We start from the raw sequence: 18,131 nt of genomic DNA on the forward strand, positions 1-18,131 counted from the left end.
TAGGTGCGTTTTTTTCTCACGAATAAAAAAACAGCGTTTTCTTTTTGGAAAAGTAAGGTTTTTAGCGTTTATATGGAAAACAAAAATAAAGCCTGACACCACTCTGATTGTTCTTATCTGAACACAGTCAAGTAAGGTTTTTGCGGACTGTTTACCGACACTGCGAATCCAGCACAAGTGCTCCACTCCATACCACCCTCAAGCATACATAGCCTGGGAAAATAAACCGCACCCTCAGAGCAATGCTGGTGGTTTCCACAACAAGACATAGAGATTAGGACACGTATCTTTCTGAATTGGCTTTCGCGACACAAACTGCGGAGAATCGTACGACTGGGTTTACACCAGCGCAACTCAACTTTGGACACGGGCTGAAATACCGTCTCGAGAACAACTTCTTCGACACCAATGTTTAAATCAGCAATTCTTACGCGAGATTCTCTGAGAACCTTCGTGTAAATATTACAGCAACTGGTGGGAAATTTGAGGAAACATAGAGCTGGAATTGGATCAAAGGAGCCAGTATGAGTCTGTATGACCAAGGCAGGAGATCTTTTGAGTTTTAGTTAGGAGACCGAGGTTTTCGACACGCGCACCCATGAGAAATGCAGCCAGGGAATTTTTCTCGCTAACATTAGCAAGAAAATGTTTCCACTATACTTAGCAGCATAATTCTTCCGGTAAATTTAGTGACGAATTTCTTCCATTAAATTTAGCGGAGAAATGTTTCCACTAAATATAGCAGGGAAATGTTTCAGCTAAAATTAGCGGAGAAAGTTTCCACTAAGTTTAGGCGCCATGTGGCATCACCCTCGTGAAGTCACTCGTGACCCTCGTGATGTTACACGTGATGTCACGGGGAATGTCAATATGGGAAACTTCCCATAATACAACGCTCGGTTACGCCGGCGGTGACACCGCCCAAGCCGGAAACGGGCGCCTAAGGGCTGCGCTCTAAAACTCGTACAGTAGGCATCAAAATAAAAAAAAAACATATTGCAGGGGAAATAAAAGCAAATTAAATTAATCTCCTTTTTCAGCGCAGTCCATCTCTCAGACCCTTCGCACATCGCTCAAAGTTGAATAAAGAAGTTCCTGACCTTGACTCTTTAGGTCACTAATGACACGCTCCAATACTAATACAAAGGGAGGTTTCTCATATTTGTGCTGATATTGCCGCGCGCACAGCCGGCCAAGTAGGCAGCGCGCGCGTGGCCTAACGGTTATCGCGCTTGCCTCCCACGCAGAAGGCCAGGGTTCGATTCCTGGCCGCGACTACACATTTTTGTTGACAGTGTAATTTGATGTTCTAGTGAATTCGAGAACCGTCTTGCTGATTCAAGGTTAGAATGTTCTACACACCGAACCTTCTACGCCGAACGATCCAGAAACCCACGAGGGTACATAAGGGATTCCGCAAGGCGAGCGGAGTCAGTTTCGCCCCAGCGCTCGACTCTGCTGCTACGCCGACTTCGACGCCCGCGACGCTCTGTTATTATCTTTTGTACCCTTTTATTTTTGGCACAAGTTCGCCACATTAAACGTTTATTTCTTCCTGTTTATTTATTTATTGTTTTTTTAGTCACCACCCGTGACAATATCTACTTTCTTATACCCTGGGCAGACAGCGCTGGAATTTTAGCGACGATATTTATGCCGCGAGATTTTTCTTTAGCTGCCATGCGACATTCATCAAAGATTTTAACAACTTGCCTGGATATTACCAGAATAAAGCAAAATTCCCATGGTCAATGACATGATTGGAAAGGCCGGGAAGTCCTGCAGTTTTCCTATCTTATGCGTGAGCTTCCAGGCTTTAGTAACGCTTCAGCGTCTTGTGAGTTTCGAGAGCACACACCTGGCCAAAGCAAGTAATTTATCTTAATAAACAATAATTTGTGGCAGACAAACATATTTATTCCCGTTCTGGTACTTTATGATTCTTATAATTGCTTAACATTACAATTATATTCGAAGCACTTTTCCCTTCACTGAGTCCACGCACAGTTTCAAAAGCATGTATCATGAAGTCCAAGATGCGGAGGAATATTCCAGACTAGCAAGCATAAGATACCAACTGATACTAAAGCTAAATTCCAAGAAAATAAAGCTTTATCGTAAGAAGCCTGCCGTGGGCTTCCACATATCGCGCTTCTTATATGTAAGCCATATTTTTCTTCTATTTTTTTCATTCGGCATTATATATAACAATTCATGGATTTGACTTCGCCGGTTTAAGGGTAGAAGAGCCTCACCAGTCTTTCTTTAACAAAAAGCTTTAAAAAAAACAAAGGTCGGCTCACGAAGTACTTCAGGAATACAAAAAACAGCGCCCGGCGCTCGTCGAACGTGGAATACAAAATGGTGGACAGGCGCACGTCGTTTCTACGGCATCCTCTCCCTTGCTAGAGTTTTCCTAGGGTGCGATGTCCCTCCTGTGGGAGGAACCGAGGCGCCAGCAACGACCATAGATTGTCAAGCTCTTCATTCAATGTCTGGATTTCAACCACACCTAACGCGTTAATCTGCGTCTACGTGTGCCGTTGACCCTCGCAAATTTCTTGGTCTTGAATTAGGAGATAAGAATTACCAAGGGGGCAAGCTGATGATGCATAGCTATTAAAAAAAAGCAAAGACCAATGTTGCCCTTTTTTTTAACACAGAATGTGCTATATGGCTGGCACCTAGCAATGTCCGATCCCCAACGAGAGAGGGGAGTCGGCAGGCCAACTGCCAGCCGAGCGCTGACAAAGCTCTCGTGTCCTTAATTACTGAACACCAGCGCCAGCCGTACCTCATCCTCGAGTGCCTCTGTGTTACTCCTAATAAATATTTGAAAAGGGGAGTAGTCCGAGTACCGACCGCAGAGGCTAAAAGCATATGTTTAAGCTTTTCGTTACTGCTTGCGACCACCTGCGCCAGAGACGTAAGCAACCACAGAAGGCTTAAAAGCGTGTCCTGTCGCAAGAAGTCGCAAGTGTATGAACCAGTCTTTAGCTGATCATCCGGATCAAGACGAACAGGGGTGGGCAATAATGAGCGAAAGAAGACGCTGCCAAGGTCTCAACATACGCATCACAAAACGCAGCAAAAGCGGCATTTACGAGATCATGTTTTGTGTCTTTTTTTATATCTGAGGCATATCAAGCAGGACTATACGCCTGATTATTTTGAGTCATATACCAACGGACGGCGCCGATAACAATATTCAACATGTATATTATTTTTTTCAGAAATTAAAAAACTGGTAATTTTATATGTATGCACTTTTACTCAACAAATGTTTTTTATAATGCAGTATTACTGTGATCCATATTGTCCATCAAAAATTTTATAATCGATAATCTTGAACATGACGCTATAGTATATATGAATGGAAGTTCGCCATACTATAGTTTAAAAAAAATCAATATCGCATAAACCTACCCACATAAAGAATGGGTCAATATATCTTTGGAGAGCTATAAAACAGCTCCATTCACTTCAAGTACCCACAAAATATGCCAACGTTATTTATATTCAGAAGCCTAAAATGATGATTTGAACGACACTAAAATGATTTATAGTTTAAAGCGCTTAGAACGCTACATTTAATTGCACTGTTATAATTTTATTTTTTAAATGCCTAGATTTATACTATCAGTGTACTATAATTGTCGGTGATACAGATGTCGTGTTTTTTTTAGAATGTTTAGCGTCTTAAAAGGATATTAAGGATGTTACTTCGAACTCCCCTAGAAGTACAGTATTTTCCCGGCTATAGTCCGCGGACTATACATGTTTAAAAGTTGAAATTTCTGGCTGTGCGGACTATCTACGCGTGCGGACTATACAGGAATTATGTTTTCCAATATCGTTCATTATGACGAGGCGGGATGGATTTTGTGAATAAAAGAGTATGTTATTGATAATTTATGTATATTATAGGCTTTTTTCGTGAGCTAAGAAATTATACATATGACAAGGCGTGCCGCGTATGAGAAGAATTTCGTGTCGACTAAGCACCAGGTGCGGACTATGCACTGGCTGCGGATTATGCAGCGGGTGCGGACTATCTAAGCAAAGACTTCCATTTTTGACCCCAAATTTGCCTCTGCGGACTATACACCGGGTGCGGACTATAGTCCGGAAAATACGTATTTTCCGGACTATAGTCCGCACCCGGTATGTAGTCCGCAGGGGGAAATTATGGGTCAAAAATAAAAGATTTTGCTTAGATAGCCCGCACCCGGTGCATATCCCGCACCCGGTGCATAGTCCGCACGTGGTGCTTAGTCGACACGAAAATCTCCTCATAGACGGCACACGATTATAAATGTCTGCTTTTCAGCTCACAATAAAGCCTATAATATGCATAAATCATCATTAACATACACTTTCGTGCACAAAATTCGTCACGTCTCGTCATAATAAACGATCTTGAAAAACATAATTCCTGTGTAGCAACCGGCTGTTCAGACGAAGGAAGAAGAGGTGGACAAGGGAGAACGAGCTGAGAGGCCGAGCTCAGAACACCGGCAGCTCCCGACCGGACTGGACGTGTATATAATTTTGTAAATAAAAATAGGTAGGGAACTTCTTTCCCTACAATTGGTGACCCGGACGTGATCCGCAAGCCACCTCCGTCATAGCTACCGATGAGGCAACACCGCTGGACATCACCGTCGTCCGCACGCTCAGGCTTCCCCGATTCTGGACAGCGGACCCACAACTTTGGTTCGCGCAAGTGGAGAGCCAATTTACAACCAGCCACATCACCTCACAAGCACAGAGGTTCCACCATGTGGTAGCGGCGTTGCCTCCCGAAACTGCCGTTGATATTCGAGACATCATCCTCGAACCACCAACAACTAACCCGTGCGTCAATTTGAAGGCTGAGCTCATCAAACGCACCTCGGCATCCGAGCATCAACGACTCCAGCAGCTACTAACATCTGAAGAACTGGGCGACCGCACACCATCCCAGCTACTGCGACGTCTTCAACAACTTCTTGGAGAGCGGGCAGCGACATTTGACCCCGCCCTGTTGCGAGAGCTCTTCTTGCAAAGACTCCCTAACAACGTAAGAATGGTTCTTACTTCTGCATCAGGACTCGCATTAGTTCAGCTCGCCCAGTTGGCGGACACCGTGATGGAAGTCGCTGCACCGCAAGTCGCTGCCCCGCAAGTCGCTCCTATTGCGGCCACGCAATCACATCTGCTCGGTGCACCGGCAAACATCTCTGCCGCTGAAACAACGGAGGATTCTTTTCGCACAGATATCCAACAAGCCATCAAGGCCCTCACCGCCCAAGTAGCCGCGCTCACTTCACGTTCACGATCGGAACATCGCCAGCGATCCACGTCCCGCCCCCGATACAGTTCGCCCTCCCAAACCCGAGCAGTATCAAGACATTCAGATATTTGTTGGTACCATCGGACCTTCGGCGACCGCGCCCGAAACTGCGTAGGACCATGCTCTGCTTCGGGAAATGCCCGCACCCACCACTAGAGGCGGCGAGTGGTGGGGGTACGCAGCTCAGCCGCTTGTTCTTCATAACAGATCGCGGCTCCGGTTTGCGATTCTTGGTTGACACCGGCGCGGAGGTGAGCGTACTACCAGTTTCTGCCGTTGAAACAAAATGCAGGCAGACACTTACCACTCTACAAGCAGCCAATAAGACTCCAATCACTACTTACGGTGAGCACGCTTTGTCCCTCAATATCGGACTGCGTCGAGTATTCCGCTGGGTTTTTCTCGTCGCCGACGTGTCTTATCCCATTATCGGTGCCGATTTTTTACGACATTTTAACCTACTGGTTGATATGCAACGTAAGCGCCTCGTAGATGCTACTACAAATATTGTTACACACCTCGCGTGTAAGCCTGCACGACCTCCGGACGGGCCTAACTGCTCCAGTCCAACTTCGCCGCACGAAAGTTTGCTACGAGAGTTCGGATCTATCACTCGCCCTACCAACTTTCAGCGTCCAGTGAAGCACAATGTTGCCCACCACATCGTGACTACTGGGCCACCTACTCATGCTCGACCACGTCGGCTTCCACCAGACCGTTTAAAGATCGCGCGAGATGAATTTGATCACATGCTAGAGCTTGGCATCATTCAACCATCATCAAGTCCATGGGCGTCTCCACTGCACATGGTTCCCAAGAAAAACCCTGGTGACTGGAGACCGTGCGGGGACTATCGTGCTCTGAACAACGCCACAGTCCCCGACAGGTACCCGCTGCCATACATCGCGGATTTCACGACTTCCCTGTATGGCTCAAAGGTTTTCTCTAAAATAGACCTAGTAAAGGCGTACCACCAGATCCCAGTTGAGCCGAGTGACGTCCCCAAGACGGCCATCATCACACCTTTCGGATTATTTGAATATCTTCGCATGCCTTTTGGGTTACGAAATGCAGCTCAAACATTTCAGCGCTTCGTCGACCATGTCATCCGAGGACTTCCCTTCGTCTATGCCTACGTTGACGACCTGTTAATCTACAGCCATGACGATGAAGAACACATTCAGCATCTTCGACTGCTTTTTCAGCGCCTTGATGAGCGCAGCCTTATAATCAACAAGCAAAAATGCGAGTTTGGAGTCACGACGTTGAATTTCTTAGGCCATCAAGTGGATCACACAGGGGTCCGTCCACTTCCCGAAAAAGTCGCAGCCATTAAGGTCTTTCCACAACCAACAACCATTCATAAACTCAGAGAGTTCCTGGGTCTCATAAATTTCTATCGGCGTTTTATTCCCAACTGCGCTTCAACACTCCTGCCGCTCACTAATATGCTCAAAGGCGAACACAAGGACTCAACACCGTTAAATTGGAGCGACTCGGCTTTCCAAGCTTTCAGCCGCATAAAAGGAGATCTCGCTAACGCTACCCTACTCGTTCACCCCTGCCAAGAGCTTCCCGTGAGTGTCATGGTCGACGCCTCCAATATTGCTATTGGCGCTGTCCTGCAGCAGCTCTTCGACAAGAACTGGCAGCCCATCGCGTTCTACTCCCGAAAACTCAGCGCAACAGAGTCACGCTATAGTACATTCGGTAGGGAGCTCCTTGCGATTCATCAAGCCATCAAACACTTCCGGCATTTCCTAGAGGGTCGTCATTTCGTCGTTTTCACCGACCACAAACCCTTAACATTCGCACTGAAATCAGGGAGCGACAAATTTACTCCCCGTGAGATCCGTCAAATGTCATAAATATCAGAATTCACGACAGACATCCGCCATGTCAAAGGCCAAGACAACCTGGCAGCTGATGCGCTCTCGCAGGTTATCGTCACTCCCTGCTGCAGCATGGTACCCATGACAATTGATTTTGAAGCCATGGCCTCAGCTCAGCGAGATGACACCGAGCTTCAACAAGTTCGTTCATCGCACTGCAGCCTGACTTTGCGCGAGGTAGTCTTGCCAATGTGTGGTACACCACTCATCTGCGACCACACCACAGGCGCACCCCGACCTTTAGTACCGCTGCATTTCCGTCGTCAAGTTTTTGACTCCCTACACTCCATGGCACACCCTGGAGTTCGAACAACTCAGCGGTTAATCACTGAACGCTTTGTATGGCCGGGTGTCAACAAGGACGTACGAAACTGGACTCGCTCTTGTCTGGCCTGCCACCGGTCTAAAACTCAACGTCATACTTCAGCGCCATACGATGCTTTCCCAACACCGACAGCGCCCTTCGATGCCGTACACCTAGACATTGTGGGTCCTCTCCCAATATCTGGTGGAAACACATATATACTGACATGCATTGATCGCTTCACGCGGTGGCCTGAAGCATTTCCCATTCCTAACATCACCGCCGAAACGACGGCACGGACATTCGTCGAAGGTTGGTTTGCTCGATTTGGTGTGCCTTCATCGGTTACCACCGACCGAGGGAGACAGTTCGAGTCCGCTTTATTCCGAGAGCTCATGAGACTACTAGGGTGCTCGCGTATTCGGACCACGTCATACCATCCCATGGCTAACGGCATCGTAGAGCGCTTCCATCGCACGCTCAAGGCTTCTCTAATAGCACACGATGACCGTGTTCACTGGAGCATCCACCTCCTATTGGTGCTTTTGGGACTCCGGACCGCTTTCAAAGAAGATATCGGTTGTAGTGCTTCCCAGCTCGTATATGGCGCACCCCTTCGCCTTCCAGGGGAATTGATCATCCCGGCTGATCACGGCAACAATAGCGATCCCGCCAGCTACGCCACGCAACTCACGACGGCTAGGCGGGCCCTCCGCGCGACCCCTCCTCGTCCACAACAGCGTAAATCGACATACGTTTCGACTGAGCTCGCCCACTGCACTCACGTATTGGTCCGCCACGATGCAAGTCGCCAATCTCTACAACATCCGTACGACGGCCCATTCAGAGTAATTGATCGTCGGGACAAATATTTTCTTCTTGATCTAAAGGGACGAAAAGACACCGTGTCAATCGATCGCCTCAAGCCAGCCTACCTTGACACTTCTGTTGCTTCTACACCTCCAACCACCTCACTTGAATCAAGGACATGCACACCGGGAATTTCGAAGGACATACACCAACACTTATCCATACTACTACCGCGAATTGTTTCTGGTAACAAGCCACAGAGGCACCCTGACCAGCCAAAACGCCATGTCAGGTGGGCACCTCTACCACCACAACTCGGCGTTTTCCAACGACCTCCTTGTTGGAGGGGGAGTACCTGTAGCAACCGGCTGTTCAGACGAAGGAAGAAGAGGTGGACAAGGGAGAACGAGCTGAGAGGCCGAGCTCAGAACACCGGCAGCTTCCGACCGGACTGGACGTGTATATAATTTTGTAAATAAAAATAGGTAGGGAACTTCTTTCCATACACCTGTATAGTCCGCACGTGTAGATAGTCCGCACAGCCAGAAATTTCAACTTTTAGACATGTATAGTCCGTGGACTATAGCCCGGAAAATACGTATACTAGAAATAGCCCGATTTAAAGCAACATGTATATTTCTCGAAGTGAGGTGAAATATATACCCTGCTGTGTATATTTTTCAACCCTGCTGTAGAAGTATGTACATTTTTTAAGTGAAGTAAAATATACTTAAAGTGCCCCGGTATTTTGAAAGGCCCGCTCTCACAGGCCAAGGTCGTGGTCACTTTTCGGTATCGAATCGTGTAAGCTTTGAACACTATGCCGACCAACACATTCAGGGGTGCTGCTTGAATAGTGCAGCTAACAAAATCGCCATCTGGTTCATGTGTGACGATTACAATAGTAATTATCTCTAGCTTTTACTTTTTGTCAGCTATCTTTTGACGTTCACTTGATCGTCAGACTTTTGAAATGTGGTATCGTCTTCCGCAAGCCTTTCACTACTAAATTCAGAAGCAACTGTTTCAGCTCTTCAATTCTACCACGCGCCTTGTAGACGTCTTACCTCGTCTTCGTCATTCTTTTTTGGCGCTTTGATACCTTCTAAGGACTTTGAACCAACTGGCCCAAAACATCCAACTTGCTGCGGCAGCCCCTGTCTAAGTGGTCTGTGTCACCGCATAGGAGACAGTTGACAGGTGCGGAAGTAGATTTATTGACATTTTCGACGAACAGCACACGTGGTCCCCGTGGTCTCGTCGTTGACGATGGCGATGAGACAGGACTCGGCTAAGCGAAGTGCGACGTTAAGCGTGTGGCCTTTTTTGAGTCACGAAGACCGATGATGAGTGCAGTCAAAAGCGAGCAACTTAAGGTACCAGCTTCACATTTATATTTGTAATTTAGGATAACTTTTACTTTCACTTATGTGTTTTCTTCCTGACAAGCCGAAAACAACTTCGCCTCGTCAACAGGAAGTGAAGTTCTCAGCGGAGGAGTAGCGGAGCATTGGTGAAGCCTGGAAGGTCAAGTTATCGGTCAATCTTCACTCAAATTCCGCTTCCTAGCTGTCGTCTTAAGACGGAGTGCCCAAAGTCGCACTCACGTGTGGAGGTTTGGAAGGTCCAGTTTTGACGACAGTTCCTGCTTACCTTATTTCTTAGCGAAAAAGAGCGTAATAAAAGTATACTCGACATACTTTTAGTATACTATAAGGCAGGGAGTGTAATAGAATATTACAACAAGTAGAGTAGTAGTTTACGGCATGCCGGAGTCGTTCCACGATCCTAGCATACACGCCAAGTACGTTTCGATCATATAACTGCTAGCCTACTCCAAGTACGCTCTAAGCAACCGCTGACACTTCAAGTGTACTTTAGGCGCGCCATAAGTATTGTTCAGGATTATAGAAGTAGAGCACTCCCGGTAAACAAGTTAAGTTCCGCGCAAGGCTGGCGTTCCACTAATTTTGACTAAGTCCTGGCAAATGTTTAGCGGATCAAACGGGTTTAACTGGAACGCCCCCGATTTTCGGCCATTTCGACCAGTTCGCTGAAAGAGAGATCCACACGGACGCCAGTAACATCGAACTTGGCGCGGTGTTGGTCCAAATACAAAACGGGGCAGAGCGAGCCATCGCATAAGCGAGTCGGACGCTGTCTGAGGCGGAAGAGAACGACTCAACGACTTAAAAGGAGTGCCTCGCTGTCGTCTGGGCAATAACAAAGTTTCACCCATATTTGTATGGAAGTCTTTTTCGCGTGGTCACAGACCAACACTGGCTCTGCTGGCTCGGGAGTCTGAAAGACCCCTCCAGACGCCTTGCCCGGTGGAGCCTACGACTGTAGGAGTTCGACATGACAGTGGCGTACAAGTCCGGCCTGAAGCACAATGACGCCAACTGTCTGTCAAGGGCCCCAGTCGAGGCCGCTCCTGCCTGCATCGAAGACGAAGACGATGAGTGTTTCCTCGGCGCTCTGGATGTCAGCGACATGGCAGCACTCAAACGAGACGACCCTGACCTGCAAGCGCCCATCAATCATTTAGAGGCACAAACGAGTGCCGTTCCCCTTGCTTTCTTACGAATCCTGCCTACCTTCACCATACGGCAAGAGGTGCTGTACAAAGAGAGCTTCGTCAACAACAAACAGAGCGTGACTGTTGGGTATTCGTTCCAGTCTACGGGAAGAAATCTTTCAAGGATGCCATGACGACCGAACGGCTGGACACCTTGGCTATAGCAGGACGCTCGCCGGCATTCGAGAAAAGTACTACTGGCCGATGCTACGGAAAACCGTTCATATCCACACTCGATCTTGCCACTAGTGTCAGCGACGCAAGAAACCGCCGACGAAGCCGTTAGGTCTTCTGCATCGAATTTCTCCTCTGTCCACGCCGTTCCAGCAGATCGGAATGGATTTACTTGGCACTTTCCCACCGTCAACGTCGGAAAACCACTGGATAATCGTCGCCACAGATTATCTCACACGGTACGCCGAGACGAAATCCCTTGCATTAGCTACGGCTGTTTAAGTCGCAAAGTTTTTCATCGAGTTCATTGTTCCTCTGGCAAGGCGCCCCGAAGTCCTCTTTACAGACCGTGGATCATCCTTCATGGCCCAGCGGACGCGAGAGATAATTCATCTCAGTGGCACCGGCTACCGTCGAACCACTGCGTACCATCCGCAGACAAATGGACTAACAGAACGGTTACACAAAATTATCGCCGACATGATCTCCATTTATGCCAAAGTAGAGCACAAGACTTGGGACGAGGTGTTACCCTACGTCATGTTTGCTTAAAGCACGGCGGTGCAAGAGACCACAGGAGTAACGCCGCTTCAACTGGTGCATGGCAGTAAAGTAACGACCATGCTCGACGCAATTCTACACCACGAACCAGCTGACGCTGGGATCCCGGACGCCCAGGTGGTTGCTCAACGAGCCGAACAAGTTCGCCAGCTCGGCCGATTCCGGATTCGAGATCAACAACGTGTCGACGCTACCCGCTACAACCTCTGCCGGATGGGTTCGATTCAAGCCCGGAGACCGTCTGTGGGTTGGGACCCCCGTACGACGACGCGGACTAAGCGAGAAACTCCTGAAACACAATTTCTGACCCTACAAAGTGCTTCGCCAACTCGGGGATTTCAATTACGAGGTGATGCCCGACGAAACACGGACTCCATCGCGCCGCCCTCCACTACCGGAAGTCGTCCACGTCGTGCGACTAAAGCCCTACTACGAGCGATAAGACTGTGAACTGTGATCTTGTGCAACGTTTGAAAGGATTGAGTTTTGCCAGCCTCCGTATTTTCCCATACTTTTTTTTTCTTGCTCTGCTTTGTTGCCTTTCAGTTGGCATCGAGACGATGCCTGTTTAAAGGGGTGAGTAATACCACGCGCGTCGGCGAGCGAGTGCGTAACTGGCCGAGTTGTTACCGCGCTTGACTCTCGTGCGGAAGCCGAGGGTTTGATTCCTGGGAGCGACGCGTCTTTTATTTATTCTTCCAATTCAGATTTCTGATAAATTTGAGAACCCTGTGGCTTGTTCGAGGTCCGAATTTTTTACACGCCGAACATTCTACGCCGATTGTTCCAGAAGCCCACGCGTGTACAAAGGGGCCCCGCGTGGCGAGCCGTGGTCAGTCTCGCTTCAGCGCTCGATCCTGCTGTTACGCCGACCTCGACGCCAGCGACGCTCTGCTGCTATCTTACCTTTCCTTTTAGAGCGCAGCTCTTAGGGGCCCGTTTCCGGCTTGAGCGGCGTCGCCGTCGCCGTCAGCGTAACCGCGAGGTCACGTGACCCCCCGAGGTCACGTGACCCCCCAGGTCACGTAACCCCCCGAGGTCACGTGACCCCCTTAGGTCACGTGACCCCCTTAGGTCACGTGACCCCCTGAGGTCACGTGACCCCGTGAGGTCACGTGACCCCGTGAGGTCACACCCCTGAGGTCACGTGACCCCCTGAAGTCACGTGACCCCCTGAAGTCACGTGACCCCCTGAGGTCACGTGACCCGCTGATGTCACGTGACCCCTAAGGTTATGTGACCCCTTCAGGTCACGTGACCCCCCTCAGGGCACGTGACCCCCAGGTCACGTGTCCCCCTCAGGTCACGTGACCCGCCTCATATCACGTTAACCCCTGAGGTCACGTGACCCCCTGAGGCCACGTGACCCCACTGAGGCCATGTGACCCCTGAGGTAGCGTGACCCCCTTGGGGACACGTGACCCCCCGAGTTCACGTGACCCCCTGTGGTCACGCGACCCCCCGAGGTCACGTGACCTCAAGGATTCACCTATCCCTCAGTACGCTTCCATCTTCCTCCTCAAGAGCTGCGCTCTAACCGGCGTTACAGGGAATTACAGCAGAGCGTCGACGCCCGCGATGCTCTGCTGTTATCTTACGTTTCCTTCTAGAGCGCAGCTCTTAGGCGCCCGTTTCCGGCATGAGTGGCGTCGCCGTCGCCGTCGCCGTCGGCGTAACCGCGCGGTGCATTATGGGTAAATTTCCCCGCTAAATCTAGCGGGAAAATTTCCCCGCTAAATCTAGCGGAAAAATTTCCCCACTAAATCTAGCGGAAAAATTTCCCCACTAAATCTAGCGGAAAAATTTCCCCGCTAAATCTAGTGAACTAGCGCAAAGATTTCCCAGCTAAATCTAGCGGAAAAACTTTCCCGCTAAATCTAGCGGAAAAATTTCTCCGCTAAATAGCGGAAAAAATTTCCCCGCTTAATCTAGCGGAAATAATAGGGAGTTTTCGTAGACCGCGTTGCCCCCTCCGCTAAGCGTTCCGCAACGAAGAAGTTGCTACTGCGCCTGCGCGCCGATAGCCTTGACTGTGGAGTTCCCGCTATCGTAGCGGGTTGCGGAGGGCCTTGCGGGACGGCGAAAACGATCTACGAAAACTCCCTATTGCCCCGCTAAGTCTAGCGGAAAAATTTCCCCGCTAAATTTAGCGGAAAAGTTTCCCCGCTAAATCTAGCGGAAAAATTTCCCCCCAAATCTAGGGGAACCATTTCCCCACTAAATTTAGCGGGAAAATTTCCCGCTAGATCTAGCGGAAAATTTTCCCCGCTAAGTCTAGCGGGAACAATTTCCCCGCTAAACCTAGCAGAAAAAATTTCCCCGCTAAATCTAGCGGAAAAAGTTTCCCCGCTAAAGCTAGCGGAAAACATTTCCCACTAAATCTAGCGGGAAAATTTCCCCGGTAAGTCTAGCGGAAAACTTTCCCTGCTAAATCTAGCGGGAAAATTTTGGTCACGTGACCGCGGGGTCACGTGACCTGGGGAGTCAAGTGACACCCCGAGGTCACATGACCCCCTCCCGAGGTCACGTGACCTCGGAGGGGGGCACGTGACTCCCCCCACGTGACCCCCCCAAGGTCACGTGCCCTCGGGGGGGTCACGTGACTCCCCCCCCCCCCCGAGAACACGTGGCCTTCAGTACCCTTCCCTCCTCCTCCTCAAGAGCTGCGCTCCTATTCGGCGTTACAGGGAGTTGTAAACGGCTTTCACTTTTTTGTTTTGGGCACAAGTTCGTCCCATCGAACGTTCAGTTTATTCAGTTATTCCCCGCCGCATTACTTGTGATTCGTGGCAATACCCGAATATACCAGGCTCTCCTCAGTTAATTATGAATGCAGATGATACAAATGCATTTTTCTCTGTCTTTACAAAAGGGTGCTTAGAAAATTCTGCAAATGCCTACCTCGTGAACCCATCAAATTGGCTAAAATTAATCGTCTCAGTTTAAATACAAGTAAAACTAAGTATGCAATTTTTAGACCAGAAAATAAACAAGATTGCACCACTATCAATATAACGTTTGATTGCACCTTATTAGAGCAAGTAAGATATCGAACATTTTTGGGTTTATGGATTTCCGAGGACCAATCGGAGAATACTCATGTCAATAAACTTTAAACTTAATTATTTCGAGGTGCTGGCAGCGGGTATAAAATACAAAATTTGGTACCTACCTGGTTGAAACAAACGTTATACTATTCCTTACTTTACTCTAAACTTAGTTACGGTATATTGGTCTGGGGAACAACAACAGCTTCGAACTACAATATAATTATTATATTACAAAAGAGAATACTACGTATATGTGAAAACTATAGAGGTGATAAACAAAACTTAAGCGCACAGCCACTCTTTGTAAAATATAATATTCTCCAGGCAGACCAGGTTACTTAAACTGTTAGAATAAATCAGACATGTACAAGTTACTCAAAAAGGTAATAAAGTTAAGTTACCGAGTATTGACGTCAAAAGTAGTTTGGGTAGAGTAGAAATTACTCAAATAGAAAGTAATTGAGAAATTACTAATTACCGCAAAAAGTAGCGAATTACTTTTAAAGTTACTTCTGAAGTTACTTTTATGTGTTTTTTAGGGTAAAAAGAAACTACAGGACGTTTCGATTCGTAAGCGAAATTGTTCCAGCGAAATATGAATCGGCCTTGTTTTTTTCACATAAATGCTTTAAAGGGGCACTGACACCCCAAAGGTCGTATTTATTTTTATTGTCTAAAACGATGCAAGTTGCAGTCATAGACACGCAAAAAAAAACCGCATCGCAAAAAAAAATTTTTCCCGCGCGCGCGCGTGCATTTTTATTTTTGGCGTTTGATTTTCCCGCGTCTCGCCTCCTCGCTTCCTTTGATCGGTGACGTCAAAAATCAGGAAATTTAGAAGCTTTGTAGGCGACATCTCTATAACATTTAATTACAGCAATCCTAAAACATGTTTTTTAACGCAATTGCGAACGCACTACGGCCCTTCTTTTTGAAATACCAAAAATCGGGAGTTCGTTGTGGTGCCGTCTCCTGGATTTGTATCCTCCAACGGAAAACAGGCGACACCGCTCAAAACCGGTCCGCCGCAACGCCGGGCGCTCGCTCCTTTCCTCCTCGCTTTGGGTCGCCATGGCAACAGCAGGGAGTGGTGAAAGGAAGTCGACTCTCAGGTCTCCGCGATTTTTGACGTCAAGGCACCGGCGCCGATCGCGCGGGAACTTCGAATTCGGCATTTGGAAATTGTTTTTTTACTTCACGAATACTGAATTCCCAAATCTCAAATTTTGAGGGTAATGTCCCGGCATCGTTTTCAATCGTTTCGGATAATAAAAAAAAATATGATTTTGATGTGTCAGTGCCCCTTTAATAGCTGGTTCTGCTTCTGCACGGCCTAATTCTTTTGTACTTGTTTGTTTGGTCACTGATATACTGCGGATGTGTCGTTTCTACTTTGAGGTTTATACCTGTCTGAGCTTAATTTTTAGACAGTGTTTGCTTGTTTACAGTGCTGCGTAAAGTCCATCTAAAAGTGCTTGAAGTACAAAGTGTGAGATGCTATGCACTTCAAGCAAAGTACTAAGTACACCGGGTGCAATGTAGTTCAAGTAACATATATTGCCACGCTCGTCGGCGCGCGACCGCGTGCGTGGCGAGGATTCTGTTCCTGCGCTCGCACGAGGCGGTCGCAGAATGAGTAGCTCCGATGGAGTGGCGAGAGCGGCCCTTGCCGGCCGTGGTTCTTTTGTTGATAGCGCGGCTGTTGCCGATGACAACAAAGTGGTGTTACCGCCGATCCCAACCGGGATGGCGGTCATGAACTCTGTTCTGCTGCACGGCGATTTGAAGGGGCGTGCCTACCGCATCGAGGACTTCAAGACCGAGCTGAAAAGGTGTGGCGTTTTAAACGAGATTCTGTCATTTGGAGCATTCCAAATGAACCATGTGTGGATGGCAACGCTGAAATCACCGGAGGCGAAGCAACGCCTCGTTGAGGCCAAACAGCTCAATATCAAGAACTTGCGCTGCATCCTCATCGACCCGAGCTGCTCCGAGGTACGCCTTCGTGTCCATTGGGTGCCCTTCCATGTACCAGACGACACGGTGCGAAAAATGTTGGAGCCCTTCGGCAAGGTCGTCGAGGTGAGCCGAGAGAAGTGGCGAGTCGAAGGATTCGAAGGAATCGAGTCGACCACACGCACCGTCCGCATGACGCTTAGGAGCGGTGTCACACCAGACGGGATGCCCCACCAGCTTCGCTTCCAGGGCTTCAATGCACTTATTGTAATCCCAGGACGCGCGCCGGTCTGCTTGCGCTGTAAAATGACCGGGCACATCAGGCGCGACTGCCGCACCCCGAAGTGCTCAAAGTGTTTCCGCTTCGGGCATGACAAAGAAGAATGCGTGAAGACCTACGCAGGCGCGACGGCGGCACCGCCAGCACGAGAGGTCTCACCGCACATCATGGATGCGGATGAGGCGGAGACTGCAATAAGTGGATTGGAGCTCAAGGCACCCGCCGGGCCCGATGGCAGGACAACGGTCTTCGGCGCCAAGGGTGGAAACGAGTCGGCGCCCGTGATCACAGTTCCGGACGGCGCGCAACCTTCTCGAGTGGTGGTGACTCCCGAGAGCTTCAAAGCCCCAACCGTCGTCCACTCCCCGCCAAGCGAGGACGCGTCGTCCAAGGATCCCATTGACATGGATGAAACTGGCGAGTCCATCAAGCGCGTCCTCGACGACCCCGAACCCTCCCTGGGGGGTGCGGTTCCTAAGCCTACCCAGGGCAAGGAAAGGAACAAAAAGGGGCGGTTCCTGCCCCTGCACACCACCCCTTCCGACGTTCGGACCCGGCACGACTCCAAGTAAGGCGGTTATCGCCTGGTCTCGAGAACTTCTGCGCAATTGCTAAGGCAAGTGCCCCATTTTAACACGGCATGATTTGTACGTTCCCACCAGCATTGAAGGTAGCATCGCTAAATGTTCGAGGTTTCGGAGCACGGAAAAAACAATACCAAGTACAGCGTTTGCTGAGTAACGAGAAATTCGATTTCTTAGCGGTGCAAGAAACTAAGATGTCTGAAGAGGAACAGGTAGCTAGCGCACTAAGACCTTTTCTTCTTACGTACGAAGTTTGTGTTACCCACGCTGTCGGAGTTTCGGCAGGCTGTTTTTTGTTCATTAGAAAGTCATTGCCTTTGTCGGAATTAGCCGTGACCACGGATATGGAAGGGCGTTTTATTTTGTGTGATTTCTTATTTTCAGCAGTTCACTGGCGGCTTATTTGCATATATGCCCCCAGTACGGTGAAAGACCGGGTTTCCTTTTTTTATGGCTTACGCCGCTTTCTGGATTGTGATAGGACAATCGTACTGCTTGGCGATTTCAATTGTGTTGTAAGAGCAATAGACAGGACGCCGTGCAGACCATGCAGCGATAGGAGCGAGACAGAGCTAGGCGAATTGATTGAAGATTTCGATCTGATAGA

General features: G+C 48.7%; 1 protein-coding gene across 1 annotated transcript; it reads left to right on the forward strand.

Moving 5' to 3' along the window:
* Positions 1-4,822: 4,822 nt before the first annotated feature.
* Positions 4,823-5,585, forward strand: LOC121836403 (the record flags this gene model as incomplete). Its single annotated transcript, XM_042291295.1, has 1 exon — positions 4,823-5,585. A coding segment is annotated over one exon (669 nt), but the record flags the coding sequence as incomplete, so codon positions are not given.
* Positions 5,586-18,131: the final 12,546 nt, after the last annotated feature.

The sequence above is a fragment of the Ixodes scapularis genome, unplaced genomic scaffold (genome assembly GCF_016920785.2).
Source record: "Ixodes scapularis isolate PalLabHiFi unplaced genomic scaffold, ASM1692078v2 PGA_scaffold2__306_contigs__length_199485367, whole genome shotgun sequence".
NCBI classification, from domain to species: Eukaryota; Metazoa; Arthropoda; class Arachnida; order Ixodida; family Ixodidae; genus Ixodes; species Ixodes scapularis.